Here is a 16,260-nt window from a genome sequence, read left to right as displayed (position 1 = left end):
GGGAGGGGTTTCCCTGCCCTTTGGGGGGCTAGGGTCAAGAAGCGGCCTGTGAAGCCATTCAGATCTCTGGTCCAGGGCGTTCTAAACTGTTTGACCTGATGGGGATGTGGTGTTTCAAGGCTGCTCGAACGGCCGGGGAGTTTCCCCCAAAGAGCCATCCCGCCAAATACAGACATGTTGCCCTGGCTGAGAATATATTGTGAAATACACTCAATGATTATTCTGAAGACATGGAAAAAAAACACAAGACTACTCACACACACACACACACACACACACACACACACACACACACACACACACACACACACACACACACACACACACACACACACACACACACACACACAGACCACAGATGCAAGAATCAGGGTGTAGCATCCTGTAGCTCTACGTATCTGGAGATGCAGCGTTGCAAAGAAGGAAATGAAGATCTGAAGATTAATACCTTTCTTCATCACTATTAGTATGTAAGCCTTATAATGAAGGTTTGATAAAATAATTCTCAACTGCTTGATTTTTTATTATCCGTCATTCCAATAACTATTATTAACTTAACTATTAGCCTTGTTATATAGGATAATGATGATAGTTTGACGATATTCTCTTGCAAAACAAAATAGCTTGTTGAATAGATCTGGTTAAGATTATCTGGTTCGGTGAGATCTATTCTAGTTTCCCCCAACAGAGCCATACAGCCGAACACTAATATGTTGCCCTGGCTTGTAAATATTTTACTTATAAAAATAAAATTTGTATGGACTGAATTGAGAATAGTGTTGGTCCATCACAGCTTGCACAACAGCAAAGGTGTGTGTGTGTGTGTGTGTGTGTGTGTGTGTGTGTGTGTGTGTGTGTGTGTGTGTGTGTGTTTATGAGGCCTTGTCCCTCGGATAAGTACATTTACCTTTCACTTGTCATGGCAAAAAAGTCCCTTTTCCGAGTAAAAATTTGTCATTTTACACTCACTCACTCGCACATACAATATGTCTCCCCCCCCCCACACACACACACACACACACAAACATACACACAGAAAAAGACAACGTCAACAAAACATACTAATTCTGCCGTTCCCATAATATGGTGACTTAAGTTGTATTCAAATATGAATACAAATCTGTAGTTGGCTCCTAGACATGTCCACTACGCTGTCTGCTATATTATACCTATGTACGTTGTATATTTATATTCAATGAAAAATAATCTTGTCTGTTTGTGTTTGCATTCGTCCGTGAGTCTGTGTGAAGAGTGTCTTCACTCTGATAAGAGTGTCTTCACTGTCACTTCCTGACACTGATGATATCAGACTGCAGGTTGACGACTGGTCGGAATTAAAACATGTGACGTGTTTTTTCCTGCTGATATATCAGAGCCGACTCCTGAGAGCAGACGTATCTGAAGCTGTCAGGGAGGAACCATGGCGACCATCTCTGAACCGGACCCTGGACTCTCTGAGGAACCTGAGGACACGTCTTTGGACCGGGAGGAGACCAGGAAGAGAAGATCTGGTAGGTGCCCTTTAGAGAGGAGTTAAAATAGATTATCCATTAAAAAAACGTGTTTTCATCTGCATACATTTGAAATGTACTTTTCGAAAACGTTTTTAGCCAAAGGGACCGACGTGATGAACCAGCGACCGTACAGACAGATTTATTCTCCAAAATAACGACGTGTGTGTGTTCGAGACAAAAAGCTCACATTAACCTAACTTGACGTGTGATTGCGCCCATGAGTTACGGACTACTGATAGGCATCGCAAGTAGTTGTGTGTTTCATGTTATATGTTTGTTATATATGTGGAACAGAGTGCAGAGTAACTTCAGGGAGCAGAACACGTTTAGTTAAACTTAGTAAGTTTAGTTTTTTCATTACTTATTATTAATGGTCTTGCAACGTGACATTAGAGTGACAATGGTTTATTTAATCAAGAATTATGTGTTTTAATAATGGCTTCTCATTTAACTGAAGTGATATCAGGTGTACTTATGAATTTAACATAATTTTATAAAGTTTGTCATCAATATGAACACATCTCAAATTATCCCACGATACATGTCCTCATATTTTCTGCGTGGGCCGATGTGAAAGACCCTGGTGACACGCAGGCCACATGTTGTCCCCCCTCCATTACTGTGTGTGTACGTATGTGATTCTGTGTGTATTACTGTATACCTATGTGTGCGTATATGACAATAATGAGGGAATAATAACATGTATGCTAGAGGCCAGTACTTGCTCTGCTTAAGTGTGTTCTAAACACGAGAGCCACAGTACCAGTCATCACTTACTGAGGTGTTCTCAGTAGAGGTCTTCAGGTGTTTCTTCAAGACGGGGAGGGATTCTGCAGACCGTAGGGAGTCTGGACTGTGAATGACAGCCACGCAGTATGAATATATCAGTGTGTACATTACTCTGTGTGTCCGTGTGTGTGTGCTTGAGTGCGTTTGTGAGTCTGTGTGCAGTCGAAGAAAAACATTTCCTTACACTGATGGTATCAGAGTGCAAGCTGATAATTGGTTAGAATGATCACAAGTGACGTTGTTTTTCCAGCTGGTAGAGCAAGGAAGAAGGCTAAGTCCAGACGCCCTGGAAGCCGTCAGAGAGTAACAATGGTCACCATCTCTGAACATGACCCTGGACTCTCTCAGGAACCAGAGGACACGTCTTTGGACCGGGAGGAGACCAGGAAGAGAAGATTTGGTAGGTGCCCCTTTATACAGAATTTAAAAGAGATAATCCAGTCCAAAACAATGATCCAAAAAAGCATGATTTCCTCCAAATACATTTAAGATTTATAAAACTTTTTTAGCCGAAGTGACCGTGTGTGTGTGTGTGTGTGTGTGTGTGTGTGTGTGTGTGTGTGTGTGTGTGTGTGTGTGTGTGTGTGTGTGTGTGTGTCCTACTCCTGAACAGCTCTATGGTTTCACATCACTGTCATTGTGAGCATCGGACTGCTGAGTATTCTCCTCATCTCCCTGCGCTTCAGTGAGTCTAAATCATATCATCCTGAATAGAATTACAATACAGTGTAATCATATCAATGATTGTATTGATAGCAATGATAATGTTAAATATTGTTTTTGTTAGATTTAGTGATAATATTAGGGTTAGCACACATACACCGCACGCACACATGCACACAGCATACACACACACAAACAATCCAAACACACGTGCGCGAACACACACGCACATGCACACTCACTGCACACGTGGGCGCGCTGATGCAGACGTTTCAACACAAGGGCAGCGCAGGACGCCGCATACACACACAGCACACACACATGCACACACCCACACACACTAAACACGCGGATGCAGATATATTTCAAGACAACGGCAAGATTGAGATAACAGCCCCGCCGTCGACACACTCTCCCACCTGAGCCTTAAGTCCATCATAGACACTTTTTTGCAAAACGTTATTTTTCTTTAAACATTATCCACCTCCTTGAGCCTCCCGAAATGTCTTGTGGTATTGAAATCCCCCCTCCCCCCTGCCGACTGTATCAGTTGTTTTATAGGGTTAGGGTGCCTGTCTACTGCTGCCTGTCTTGGCCAGATCACTTGAGGAGATGTTTAATCTAAATGTCGCATTCTTCTGTTAACAAAAAAACCCATCTCTCACGTCAGGTAGACAATCTGTAATCTTGCCCTCACAACCCCCCCCCCCACCCTCCCCCTCCCCCCTCCCCCTCCCCATGCTTTAGTTCACTATAGTTAGGTAGGTTGCTGCCTTAGCTGTTGTAACATGAACACAATTTTCAGCTGTTTGTTATTATTATTTCCAACTAACCAATAGCAGTTGCCATTTTTTTGGATCAATGCACTTTGAGCCCTGAATAACAGTAAAAGCTATTGAATGATTGATTTGCATGCATATGTGGCATTCGGCGGTCGAGGAACCAATAAGATAAAGTTTAGTTAAAGAACTAGTGACAAGTTGCCAACAACGCCACCCCAGGAATTTCACCTGGAGAGTTAGATTAACCTAAGTTAAAGCACACAAGTTCGTTTACTAATGAAAGCTTGAGACTGGGTCCAGCATCAATTCCTTTTAATTATATATAATCTTTAAACATGACTTCTCAATAAAATATGTTCACACAACCACACTAAAGCGAACACACACACACACACACACACAAAATACACAAAAAGGGAAGGGCAAATAACTAAATGGGGTTTAAATCAGGGTTAAATCGCTTCAACCCACAACTTAAACAACCCCAATAAATGCAAACCAAAAGAAAACTAACAAAGAAATTAAATCTAAAGTAATGGAGATTTATCCAAACTGATAAATCCAAATGAATAAGTAAAGCAATTAAGCCAAACCAAAATAACTAAGAAAACGAATTAAACCAAAACAAACATGCAAAGCAACCCACAAAACACAAATAATATCATCAATAAGATCAGTTAGAAGTCGGTTAAATGAATAGATTAAGATAATGAGACTGAGGATGAGGCAGCAATCACCATACTCGGTGGCAGGTACAGCACAGTAGGAGATGCAGAGTAGGATGGATGTGTTGGCTATATAAACCAGTGGACAAAACAGCAGCCGGCCAACAGCAGCGTGAAGAGGGGGGGGAACGTGCTGGCAGAAACCGCCCACACACACGTCAACCCTGCCATAGAAAAATACATTTGTTCTAGAGGCTGAACAACAACTGTAGTAACTTGAGTTAGCGTCATCTTACCCACATACCGTCAGGAGTTGAATGAACATCAAAGGGTAGGAAGGGGATCACTTGTACCGAGCAGCACAATTACAAGTGCAACTCGATCAATCAGCTGATCGCTCCCCGCTGCAACAGGTAGAGGAGGAAAACACTTGCACGCCCTACAACTAGGGTCGATACGGGAGAGGGAAGACCCGGCCAATGAACTGCCTGAGGGATGGAAGCCAATGTTGAGGACTTGTGCAAAGTTTAGACGGTACACAGATGCACACAACTACTACAACTACACAAAACCAAGGAACAACGGACCATCTCCTTCAGAAACATCAAACTTATCAACACCACAGACCTCTCCACCATGATCAGCTCCTACCCCAACCCTCCCCCAGCTTCCTCCCTGACTGACCTGGTGACTCACTACAATAACTGCCTCTCCTCCTCCCTCACCACCCTGGCCCCCCTGAAAACCCGTTCAGTCTCATTCACCCACACTGCTCCCTGGTTCACTCCTCATCTGCGCCAGCTCAAAGCCACTGGTCGTCGACTGGAGCGACTCTACAAAAAGACTCAACTCACTGTACACCGCCAAATGTATTCGGACCAGCTCCATCACTACAAGAATGCCCTCACTACTGCCAAAACCTCATACTACTCCAACCTCATCAACACTGGTACAGGCAACAGCAGAGTCCTCTTCTCAACAGTCAGCCACTTACTTCAGCCTCCTAAATCTCTCCCTCCAGACATTTCCACCACCCAATGCACTGCGTTCCTTGACTTCTTCAGCTCTAAAATCAACACCATTCACCAACAACTGGCCTCATCTCGCACCCCCTCTGATGACCCACCCTGGATGATCACCTCTGGCCAACCTCTCATCAGCTCCCTCTCTGACTTCACCCTAGTAACAGAACAGACCGTTTCAGAACTCATCCGCAAAGCCAAAACCACCACCTGTCAGCTCGATCCTCTTCCCACCTCCCTTGTCAAAGCATGTCTTCCGTCCATCTCCCCCATGATCACCAACATAATTAACTCCTCCCTCACTACTGGTACTGTACCCCCCACTCTCAAGCTGGCTGCCATCACTCCCATCCTAAAAAAACCTGGTGCTGACCCAACTGACCTTAACCATTACTGGCCCATCTCCAATCTCCCTTTCATCTCCAAAACACTTGAAAGGGTGGTTGCCGCACAACTACAGTCCCACCTCGACACTAACAATCTCCACGAACCGTTCCAATCTGGCTTCCGTCCAAAACACAGCACTGAAACAGCCCTAGTCAAAATCACCAACGACCTCCTCCTTGCAGCCGACTCTGGATTACTCACCATTCTCATCCTCCTCGATCTCAGCGCAGCATTCGACACCATCTCCCACCCTCTGCTCCTGGACCGCCTAGCTGGTATTGGGATCACTGGTGCTGCACTCTCCTGGTTTACATCCTACCTCACCGGCCGTCAACAATTTGTTCAACTAAGCAACCACAAGTCTGGGTGTTCAGGTGTCTCACTGGGTGTCCCCCAGGGGTCAGTCTTGGGTCCACTCCTCTTCACCACTTACCTCCTCCCGCTGGGCACACTCCTCCGTCACCATGGGGTCCATTTTCACTGCTACGCTGACGACACACAGGTCTACATCTCCACCAAACCCACCGCTGCCATCCCCCCCACTTCCCTCATCACGTGCCTGGAAGAGATCCGGAGCTGGTTGAGCAGGAACTTCCTGAAACTCAATGGAAACAAGACCGAGGCCCTGCTCATCGGATCCAAATCCACCCTCACTAAATCACAACACACCCCAGCTCCACTCATAATTATCGATGGATTCCCAGTACCCTTCTCCTCCAAAGTCAAGAGCCTCGGCGTCATCCTGGACAACACCCTCTCATTCGCACCCCATATTCACAACATCACCCGGACTGCATTCTTCCACCTCCGCAACATCGCCAGACTCCGCCCATCACTGACCCAATCCAGCACTGAAATCCTAGTTCACTCATTTGTCACATCACGCATAGACTACTGCAACGCCCTCCTCACCGGACTCCCCACCAAACTCATCAACAGACTGCAGATCATTCAGAACTCAGCCGCCCGGATCATCACCCGCACCAAATCATCTGACCACATCACCCCTGTCCTCATTCAACTTCACTGGCTCCCAGTACACTACCGCATCCAATACAAAACCCTACTCCTCACCTACAAAGCTCTCCACAACCTAGCCCCCAGTTATCTCTGCGACCTCCTCCAAGAATACACTCCCTCCCGCTCCCTCCGCTCAACCTCTGCTGGACTACTATGTATCCCCACATCACGACTCACTTCAATGGGTGCCCGGTCATTCAGCTGTTCAGCACCCAGGCTCTGGAACTCCCTCCCCCCACACATAAAACAGTCAGACACCATTACAACCTTCAAGTCACAACTCAAAACTCACCTGTTCAAACTCGCACACAACGTCTAACTGATCACTGTTTTGATTGTTTTTTTGTTTTGTTTTGTCTTGTTTTTGTTTTATTTATTTCTTATTGCTTATGTTTATTTATTTATTTATTTTTTCCACAATGTCTTGTTTTTTAAAAAATGTATGATGACTATATGCTCTGTAAGGTGACCTTGGGTGTTTTGAAAGGCGCCTCTAAATTAAATGTATTATTTTACATACCAAACAACGGCGAGCTGCACGATCCAGCTAAAAGGCGATCAGGTGCGGTGATAACAGGAGGCGGGGCAGCCAGGAGCTCCCAGGCAAGAGGGCTCCCAGTGCACAACCACTCACCTTTATAGGCAGCGCACCCAACAGTGATAGGCCGGTAATGCAGCACTAATTAAAGGCCCATCCTGCTACACATAGTATACTACACTTTCCATTAAACAATTACCCCTGTAACCCAACAGTTAGCTGAACATTATATGGTCCCGTCCTTCCACTCCCTGTTTTCTCACCCTGTTTAAACAAGAAATCAACTGCATTTGTCCCAGCGTTTGTGCTATGGGGAATTAAAGGTCCCATGGCATGCTACTTTATGGATGCTTTAATATAGATATTAGTGGGCCCCTAACACAGTATTTGAAGACGTTCCTGAAATTCAGCCGTGGTGCAGAGTTACAGCCACTACGAGCCAGTCGCACATTGAGCTTTCCCCAAATGCGCCGTTTCTGTGTCTGTAGCTTTGGCGACATATGGGGCCACATTACAAATCAGCGCCCTTTAGCTTCCATTTTTTTTATGGGCGAGCAGGATACCTAGTGCTCGTTTTACACCGAACGCAAGTTTTAGCCACTGGGAGACGATAGGCAGACTAGGGGAACTCATATTAATGTTAGAAAACCTCATAAAGGGAGATTTTCATGCCATGGGACCTTTAAGCAATAAAACACGCTCTCCTTCTCCGGTATCGTTCGCGACGCCCTTCTTCTTCGTCGTTTCTTCAATTTGTCTCAAACTCATGCTCTAATCTTTCATTGATCGATGCTTTGGAAGTTGTGAATGCAACGGAATATATGATGCATCGTTGCAGTAACATTTCAGATGATGGCGATGAGTTCTGCCCGTTCTGCCTCCGTGCTGTCTGCGGTCAAACCAAAACAAACTACAGTGTCAGCGGCCGCACTTATCCCGCCTCTTGCAAACTTAGACCATTTGTCCAATCTCGCCCCTTGCAAGTCCACCCCCCTTGATTCTACTGATGTCTGAACGACATCGATGTCTGCATATAAAGCATCAAGTGTGAAAAACCCTCAGGGTCGAATCTTCTCATATACAAATACGGCAAACTTAAAATTATTATGCTTGCTTCATTACGTTATAGGTAACATTATAGGCAAAATGTTATTACATTATGTGCTCAGAAATTAGATACAATATCGACCGGGGTTTCCATAATATTGCTATGGGTTTAAAAACAACTGGAGGTTGAGCGCACACAACGCACACACGGACACTCTAGTCTTACTTCTATATAATAGCAGGCCTGTCGCACCAGTTACTCAAGTTGGTCAGGGTGCACGTGCCAAGCAGCCTGCAGCTCTCACACACAGCACACGCAAACGCATACATACACCGCAAGCACGCACATGCACACCGCGCAAATGAATTAGCATGAAGCTCCGATGGCGGGCAAAAGATGCTTGCTTCATAACGTTAAAGCTGAACCTAAATGTTATACGTAGTAACATTATAGGCAAAGTGTAATTATATTATGTGCTCAGAAATGTGTAACATAATCGACTGGGGATTCCACATTCTAGCTATGGGTTTAATTACAACTAGAGGTTGAGCGTGCAATGCTCAACCTCTAGTTGTAATAATAGCAATGATAATGATCATTATTGTATTTGTTAGAGTTTGTGTTAGGCCTACTAATATGAATAATTGTAACAATAGCAACGATAATGATATTGATAATTGTAGTTATTGCTATTTTAAATAGTATTAATATTATGACTGTGTTTGGTTGGCTGTGGGTCCTGTGATGCTTAGAGACGATGTCGTTCTGTTTTAGAGCTCATATCTTCTGTATTCCTCTGTCCTGTCCTAGACTCACCGTCACCCTGGATAGAGGGGAGAGAGCACTTACTGGATGAACTCGGTGAGGGTTTTATCCAAGTTATTAAATCTATCGCGTCATTAACATTCATTTCAAAAACACCCTTTGCTTCTGTGATTCATATTGTGGTCTATTTAGGTCAGGTTTCTATTCTCGTCTAATGAGGTCATACTTCTATGTGGTCTGTTAAGGTCAGGTCTCAGGGTTGTGTGTCCGTAACCAAGACCGTAAGATAAGCAGTTCTCTGTTTGTTCAGGATGTTCTTTTACATTCAACAGATGAATTGACACTTCAGGGCTGGATGCTTTACGACAAGAGTCTCTACCGTGTTTCTACTACTAAGAAGGGCTGGAGGGCCAGTAGAGAAGACTGTCAGAAGAGAAAGGCAGACCTGGTGGTCATCAACAGCAGAGAAGAACTGGTGTGTGTGTGTGTGTGTGTGTGTGTGTGTGTGTGTGTGTGTGTGTGTGTGTGTGTGTGTGTGTGTGTGTGTGTGTGTGTGTGTGTGTGTGTGTGTGTGTGTGTGTGTGTGTGAGCGTGCGTGTGTGAGAGACCAATTGTTTGTGTGAGTGAGTGAGTGATTAAGAGAGAGAGAGAGAGATGGAGAGAGAGAGAGTTATTGAGAGAGAGAGATGGAGAGAGAGAGAGACAGAGAGGGAGATGGAGAGAGAGAGAGCAACATTGTGCGAGAGAGAGATTGTGTCTGTGTGTGTGTGTGTGTGTGTGTGTGTGTGTGTGTGTGTTGTCATAACAACAGATGCTATTACCTTTGGAAACAGGCGTTTGTCAGCAGATTGGTGGGTTCTTCCTGGATTGGACTGAGTGATCGAGAGAAAGAGGGGACCCACAAGTGGGTGGATGGTACCCCCATGACCTCAAGGTAAGGCTGAAGACTCTGTTCAGCAGCATCTCTTCTCTGAGAGTGACAGACTGACCTCCACTGTCTCCTCCTCGTGGTTCTCAGTTGGAGACACGTTAAACCACGCGATGACGGCGGAGCAAGAGACTGTGTCGTAGCATGGGAGGACGGCTGGTCTGAAGAACCGTGTAACAGACTGCACCACTGGATCTGTGAGAAGGTCCTAGACCTGGATCATCTGGAGGCTGAGCGGAACAAAGAGGGTCCGTAGACTTTGTTTGTGTTCATGAGTGGAGAACGGTTCCTCCTATGCCGTAGATACAGTAAATACACTCTTTAAGAGTTGAAAGGTTGTTGGATGTGTTTAGGTCTACTATTGTAAGGGTTCTATTGTGGTCTACTGAGGTCACGTTTCTATTGTGGTCTACTGAGGTCAGGTTTATATTGTGGTCTACTAAGGTCAGGGTTTCTATTGTGGTCTAGTGAGGTCTTGTTTCTATTGTGGTCTACTAAGGTCAGGTTTATATTGTGGTCTACCAAGGTCAGGTTTCTATTGTGGTCTCCTAAGGTCAGGTCACAAGGGTCAACCCTTTCTGGGTTCACTTGCACTAGTTTCTATTGGAGCTGCTGAAAGGTTTCGCGTTCTTCTCTACAAGCTCCGCCCCCGAATCGTTAATCTCTGCGCTGGAGTGACTTCCCTTCCCTGGGTAATCTTTGTAGACACTGCTGTGATACTCAATCATGGATGAAAAGGCAGGAGAGAATACTGGGTGTGAATCCCCTGGTCGCCCTCTAGTGGACAGGTGTTAGGAGAGAGTGAAGGGAGTGTCTGACGCTGCATCTCTAGATCCGTGTTGTAGACGTTCACTCCTCTCCTCCTGGTTTCTTCAGGTTCAGTGATGGCCACGGAGGAGGAGGAGGAGGCCCCCAGCATCACAGAGTTCCACTCCTCTACCCACGTGTTGCCCGTGGGCCAAACGGCCCGCTACACCTGCCACGCCGGCGGCACGCCGGAGCCCACAGTAGAGTGGCTCCACAACGGCAGGCCCCTGGAGAGGGACGGCACAGACGACCAATCAGAGGCCTGGGTGGAGAGGGGGTTCCTCTTCGTCAGAGGGGTGAGGTACGGCGTGAACACGGTCTGCTGCATGGCGAGCAACAGCGCTGGCACGGCCAATCACAGCGCTGAGCTGCTTGTCTTTGGTAAGTCCTGGATCCAAGGAGAGATGTTTGTTGTTGATGTATTCATAGCGTTGTTGTTGATGTATTCATAACGTTGTTGTTGATGTATTGTGGCAACACAGTCTCACTCCGAGAACGTCAAATACCGACTGTTGGCAAAGGCCCTTTAGCGTCGGTGACTGACGGGAAAGGTACCCTTTTTAGTCGGTCGGTGACGGTAAAGGTACCCTTCGGCGTCTTCTGCATACGGAATGGGGGGTGCCTCAATACGTCTCTAATAGACGCTGTGAGCATCTTTCCTATTGGATCGTTTTTAGGATATTCTTCTGTGAAAATGGCGGACATACTTTTTTATCCTGGGTGGAAAATGTGATATTTTAGCATAGTTAAACCATTAAAAGTGTTTATGTAAACATTTTTAGCGAGAAATGTGCATTTTACTTTCATAATCGTCGTTCGGCGAATGTGAATGATGTTTGGTTGGATAGATATGACGAAGAATATTTCATCGGGCGATAATGGCCGGCGTACAGGCATCCCGGGCTCACGAAAATAGGTGACACTGTCACATTATTTAATCTATTGAAACGTGATCAGGTACACGTATTTTCTAAATGTTCGTGTCAAAAAGCACAATTTTCAAACTCATGCATATCAATTGGAAGTATTTGTCGTGATTTGTCACTAAGCACGACTTCCATCTAAGGTTCTGTCCGGGAGCTTTCTCCCTATTGTCCCTTAAGGAGCTCCGTACAGAACATTTATTGTTAAAAATTGTCTGTGATAACTAAGAATATGACCAGTCTCACCAATATGCGCACAGATCGCACGGTTTGACACTTTCAAAATGCGTGCAGTACATACGCCAAATTACCATTTCGTGTGCATACGATACGCAAAACCCAGCATTAACTACTGTGGAGGGCGGATACGCCCATTTCGCGTGCATATGATACGCAAAACCCAGCATTAACTGAATGGGAGATGCAATATTTTAGGACAGATTCACCATTTAACGTGTTTCTAATGACATTTCTAGCGAGAAATGTACTTTTCCCTTGAATAATCCTCAGTCAGTGAATGTGTATGATCTTTATTAATCTTTATTATCTGAATGGGAAATGCAGTTCATGTGTTTCCTGCTTTTGTGTTATTAAACCGTTACTTTATGTAACTTTTAATGATATCATCTTGTTAGAAACACGTATATCTGAGAGCCAACCCAGTCGCCAAAAGCATACGTTGACAGTGTACGTTTTCGTGAACACTGGATTACGTCGCATTTCAACATAAAATAGCGTGTTATACACACACACACACACACACACACACTGCATTTCGCTGCCAAATAAATAAATACTAAGGCAGAATAAAGAATAAATTAATTCATTATCATTCAACTTCAACATGCGTTATTACAGTATAGTGGTGGAGGGATGACGTGTGTTGGCCAACCCGGAAGTGAGCGTCGCCCTGGGTTCCCTTGACAAAAAGCCAACGGGTTTTTCCATTTGATTTTGGATTATTGCAGAAAAATTAGCATCTTTGAAGCACCTCCTAAAAAACTGCAAATAAATAAAAATAACTGTGCTCCAAAGAAAGAAATGTAAACCAATGCATTCCGAATGGGAGTGTTTCTCCGATTTTTCCATGCTACACAGAACGAAATGTAAACCCATGCAAATAAAGACTTCATGGTCATAATCATTTAAATATCATTAATCTCCTGAGGGTGGCATTCTATTTTTTTCAACGGGGCTGAATCCAGTCACTTGACCGTCATGGTTGCTATGGTGGTTGCTATCCACCAGCCCCTCTAATCCTTATATGGCTCTAAAAAACACGCGGCAAATGAGCTGCCGTAAATTGTGTTGTTTTTGTCGTAAACTAGGGTCCGATGGTTAAAAAATAGACGGATATTCCAAGGTATCCTTAAAAGGCAGCTTGAATGTTTTTATTTTCTGCAGTTTAGACTTCTTCTATAACCTATTTTTGAAAGCAAAACACCAAGCTCATTGATTTAACAAGGCAGGGTTATTTGAAACAATTTATTAAATAAATATTTATGAGAGGTCATTCCTTCTCCTGAGTTTTCTTCCTATTTATGTCTAGTGTACAACCATACTGTCCACAAGCATCACCCCCCCCTCCCCATATGGATTTGGAGAATTGTTGCCACGTCCCAGTGGTGGAGGTATCATATATATGAAAGAGGGCATTCAATTTTACTACAATGATCAATTAGGAGGCCGAAGCCCTAAAGGAAGTGATGCAATAGGTGACTGGGTCGACGACATTTAAGTAAGCTTTACTTTGAGGTCTCTTATATATCAAAGGGGGTCTCAAAGGACGCATACGCTTCAACCTGTGGCTCCAGCCCCACAGGAAATGACTCAGCAAGTGCTCCATCTCGTTGAACCTGCACCCAGCGGCTCGCTTGCAAGATTTTGGCCTGAAGTTATTCCCAGACCTACACCGTAGCCATCCAACCTGCATATCTGAGAATCAGGCCTCTCTTTAATAATGAAAAAATGTATGAGAGAAATACACATTAACTTTTGACTCATAAGCGGCGTGGTGCCGGCTCCTTTTGACCTTTTGACCCCAGACTTCTGGGGGAATAGCTGAATCAATTCATTAGTCAATCAAAAGCATGTAAATATCTTCCCGGTGGCGTAAGAGGGAGAACAACCGGTGTCCTTCAACATCTACGCTTCCAGGCGATTGCAACGGTGCCACACATGAGCATAATCGAACATGTTTAATGGTAGTAATTAGCTGTCGAAATTGGAGGCCTTAATCAATAATGAGCAGCTATTGATTTGCTTCCCGATAGAAATTTGTGACAAATGACATGTTATTTAGCCTCTACACGTTGAGTTGAGTCCAATGACACCAAGCATGACACTCTAGAAAATGGTAACATGTATTTTACATGGTACACCTTGGTCTAGGACATGATCTCGGTGTAGCAAGAGGGCGAGCTTGATCTCATTGGACTCAGCTTAACGTGTAGATGCTAAATAACATGTAATTTGTCAAAAATCTCCATCGGGAAGCAAATCTATAGCTGGTCATTATTGATAAAGGCCTCCAAAATCGACAGCTAATTACTACCCCGAAACATATTCAAATATGATCATGTGTGGCACTGTTACAATCGCCTCGAAACGTAGATGTCAAAGGACACCTTGTTTGCCCCGTTACGTAACCGGGAAGATATTTTACTTCTAATGAATTGATTCATATTTTAAGGTTCTCGGAGTGAGACTTTAAGCGGCTGCAGCAGAAGTGTTGAGACGAAAGATGATATCAAGACATTTATAGAATATTCCCATTCACATTATGATTCTTCGTCATAACATCCGACCAAACATCCTTTACAGTCACCAAGCGAGGATTATGAAAGTCCAGGCCCCCCCTTCCAGCACTCGGGGTCCGACTGGGCCAAGTTTAGGACAGGAAGGGCCCCCCATTCCGGCCCTCGGGGTCCGACCGGGCCAAGTTTCGGTGCGGGGGTCCCAGTTAGGCCTTAGAATAAGGTATTCAAATTTTAGGGCGGTAGGACCTTCCTATCTCAAAAACTGTTTTTCCACCACATTCTGAACCATTAGGTCTTGCAGGTAACACTTCTGAGGGGCTTTGTCCTTTAGGCCGAAGCCCTAAAGGAAGTGATGCAATAGATGACTGGGTCGACAACATTTAAGTATGCTTTACTTTGAGGTCTCTTATATATATCAAATGGGGTTGTTAAATCAATGAGCTTGGTGTTTTGCTTTCAAAAATAGGTTATAGAAGAAGTCTAAACTGCAGAAAATAAAAACATTCAAGCTGCCTTTTAAGGATACCTTGGAATATCCGTCTATTTTTTAACCATCGGACCCTAGTTTACGACAAAAACAACACAATTTACGGCAGCTCATTTGCCGCGTGGTTTTTAGAGCCATGTAAGGATTAGAGGGGCTGGTGGATAGCAACCACCATAGCAACCATGACGGTCAAGTGACTGGATTCAGCCCCGTTGAAAAAAATAGAATGCCACCCTCAGGAGATTAATGATATTTAAATGATTATGACCATGAAGTCTTTATTTGCATGGGTTTACATTTCGTTCTGTGTAGCATGGAAAAATCGGAGAAACACTCCCATTCGGAATGCATTGGTTTACATTTCTTTCTTTGGAGCACAGTTATTTTTTATTTATTTTCAGTTTTTGAGGAGGTGCTTCAAAGATGCTAATTTTTCTGCAATAATCCAAAATCAAATGGAAAAACCCGTTGGCTTTTTGTCAAGGGAACCCAGGGCGACGCTCACTTCCGGGTTGGCCATCACACGTCATCCCTCCACCACTATACTGTAATAACGCATGTTGAAGTTGAATGATAATGAATTAATTTATTCTTTATTCTTCCTTAGTATTTATTTATTTGGCAGCAAAATGCAGTGTGTGTGTGTGTGTGTGTGTGTGTGTGTGTGTGTGTGTGTGTGTGTGTGTGTGTGTGTGTGTGTGTGTGTGTGTGTGTGTGTGTGTGTGTGTGTGTGTGTGTGTGTGTATAACACAATATTTTATGTTGAAATGCGACGTAATCCAGTGTTCACGAAAACGTACACTGTCAACGTATGCTTTTGGCGACTGGGTTGGCTCTCAGATATACGTGTTTCTAACAAGATGATATCATTAAAAGTTACATAAAGTAACGGTTTAATAACACAAAAGCAGGAAACACGTGAGCTGCATTTCCCATTCAGATAATAAAGATTAAAAAAGATCATACACATTCACTGACTGAGGATTATTCAAGGGAAAAGTACATTTCTCGCTAGAAATGTCATTAGAAACACGTTAAATGGTGAATCTGTCCTAAAATATTGCATCTCCCATTCAGTTAATGCTGGGTTTTGCGTATCATATGCACGCGAAATGGGCGTATCCGCCCTCCACAGTAGTTAATGCTGGGTTTTGCGTATCGTA

The 16,260-nt window shown here is 44.2% G+C and overlaps 1 protein-coding gene across 1 annotated transcript in view; it reads left to right on the top strand.

Moving 5' to 3' along the window:
- The first annotated feature begins 1,384 nt into the window (after positions 1–1,384).
- LOC130376143 (uncharacterized) overlaps positions 1,385–16,260 on the top strand; it is a 64,173-nt gene continuing 49,297 nt past the window's right edge. Inside the window, exons 1-8 of the mRNA XM_056583363.1 lie at positions 1,385–1,511; positions 2,554–2,703; positions 2,917–2,988; positions 9,239–9,289; positions 9,526–9,668; positions 10,027–10,127; positions 10,212–10,369; positions 10,998–11,309. Coding sequence (XP_056439338.1) covers positions 1,421–1,511; positions 2,554–2,703; positions 2,917–2,988; positions 9,239–9,289; positions 9,526–9,668; positions 10,027–10,127; positions 10,212–10,369; positions 10,998–11,309 — 1,078 coding nt within the window. The 5' untranslated portion in view covers positions 1,385–1,420. The remainder of the gene's footprint in view (positions 1,512–2,553; positions 2,704–2,916; positions 2,989–9,238; positions 9,290–9,525; positions 9,669–10,026; positions 10,128–10,211; positions 10,370–10,997; positions 11,310–16,260) is intronic.

Source organism: Gadus chalcogrammus, chromosome 22 (assembly GCF_026213295.1).
Source record: "Gadus chalcogrammus isolate NIFS_2021 chromosome 22, NIFS_Gcha_1.0, whole genome shotgun sequence".
In the NCBI taxonomy this organism is placed as follows: domain Eukaryota; kingdom Metazoa; phylum Chordata; class Actinopteri; order Gadiformes; family Gadidae; genus Gadus; species Gadus chalcogrammus.
This window is presented reverse-complemented; position numbering and strand designations above follow the sequence as displayed.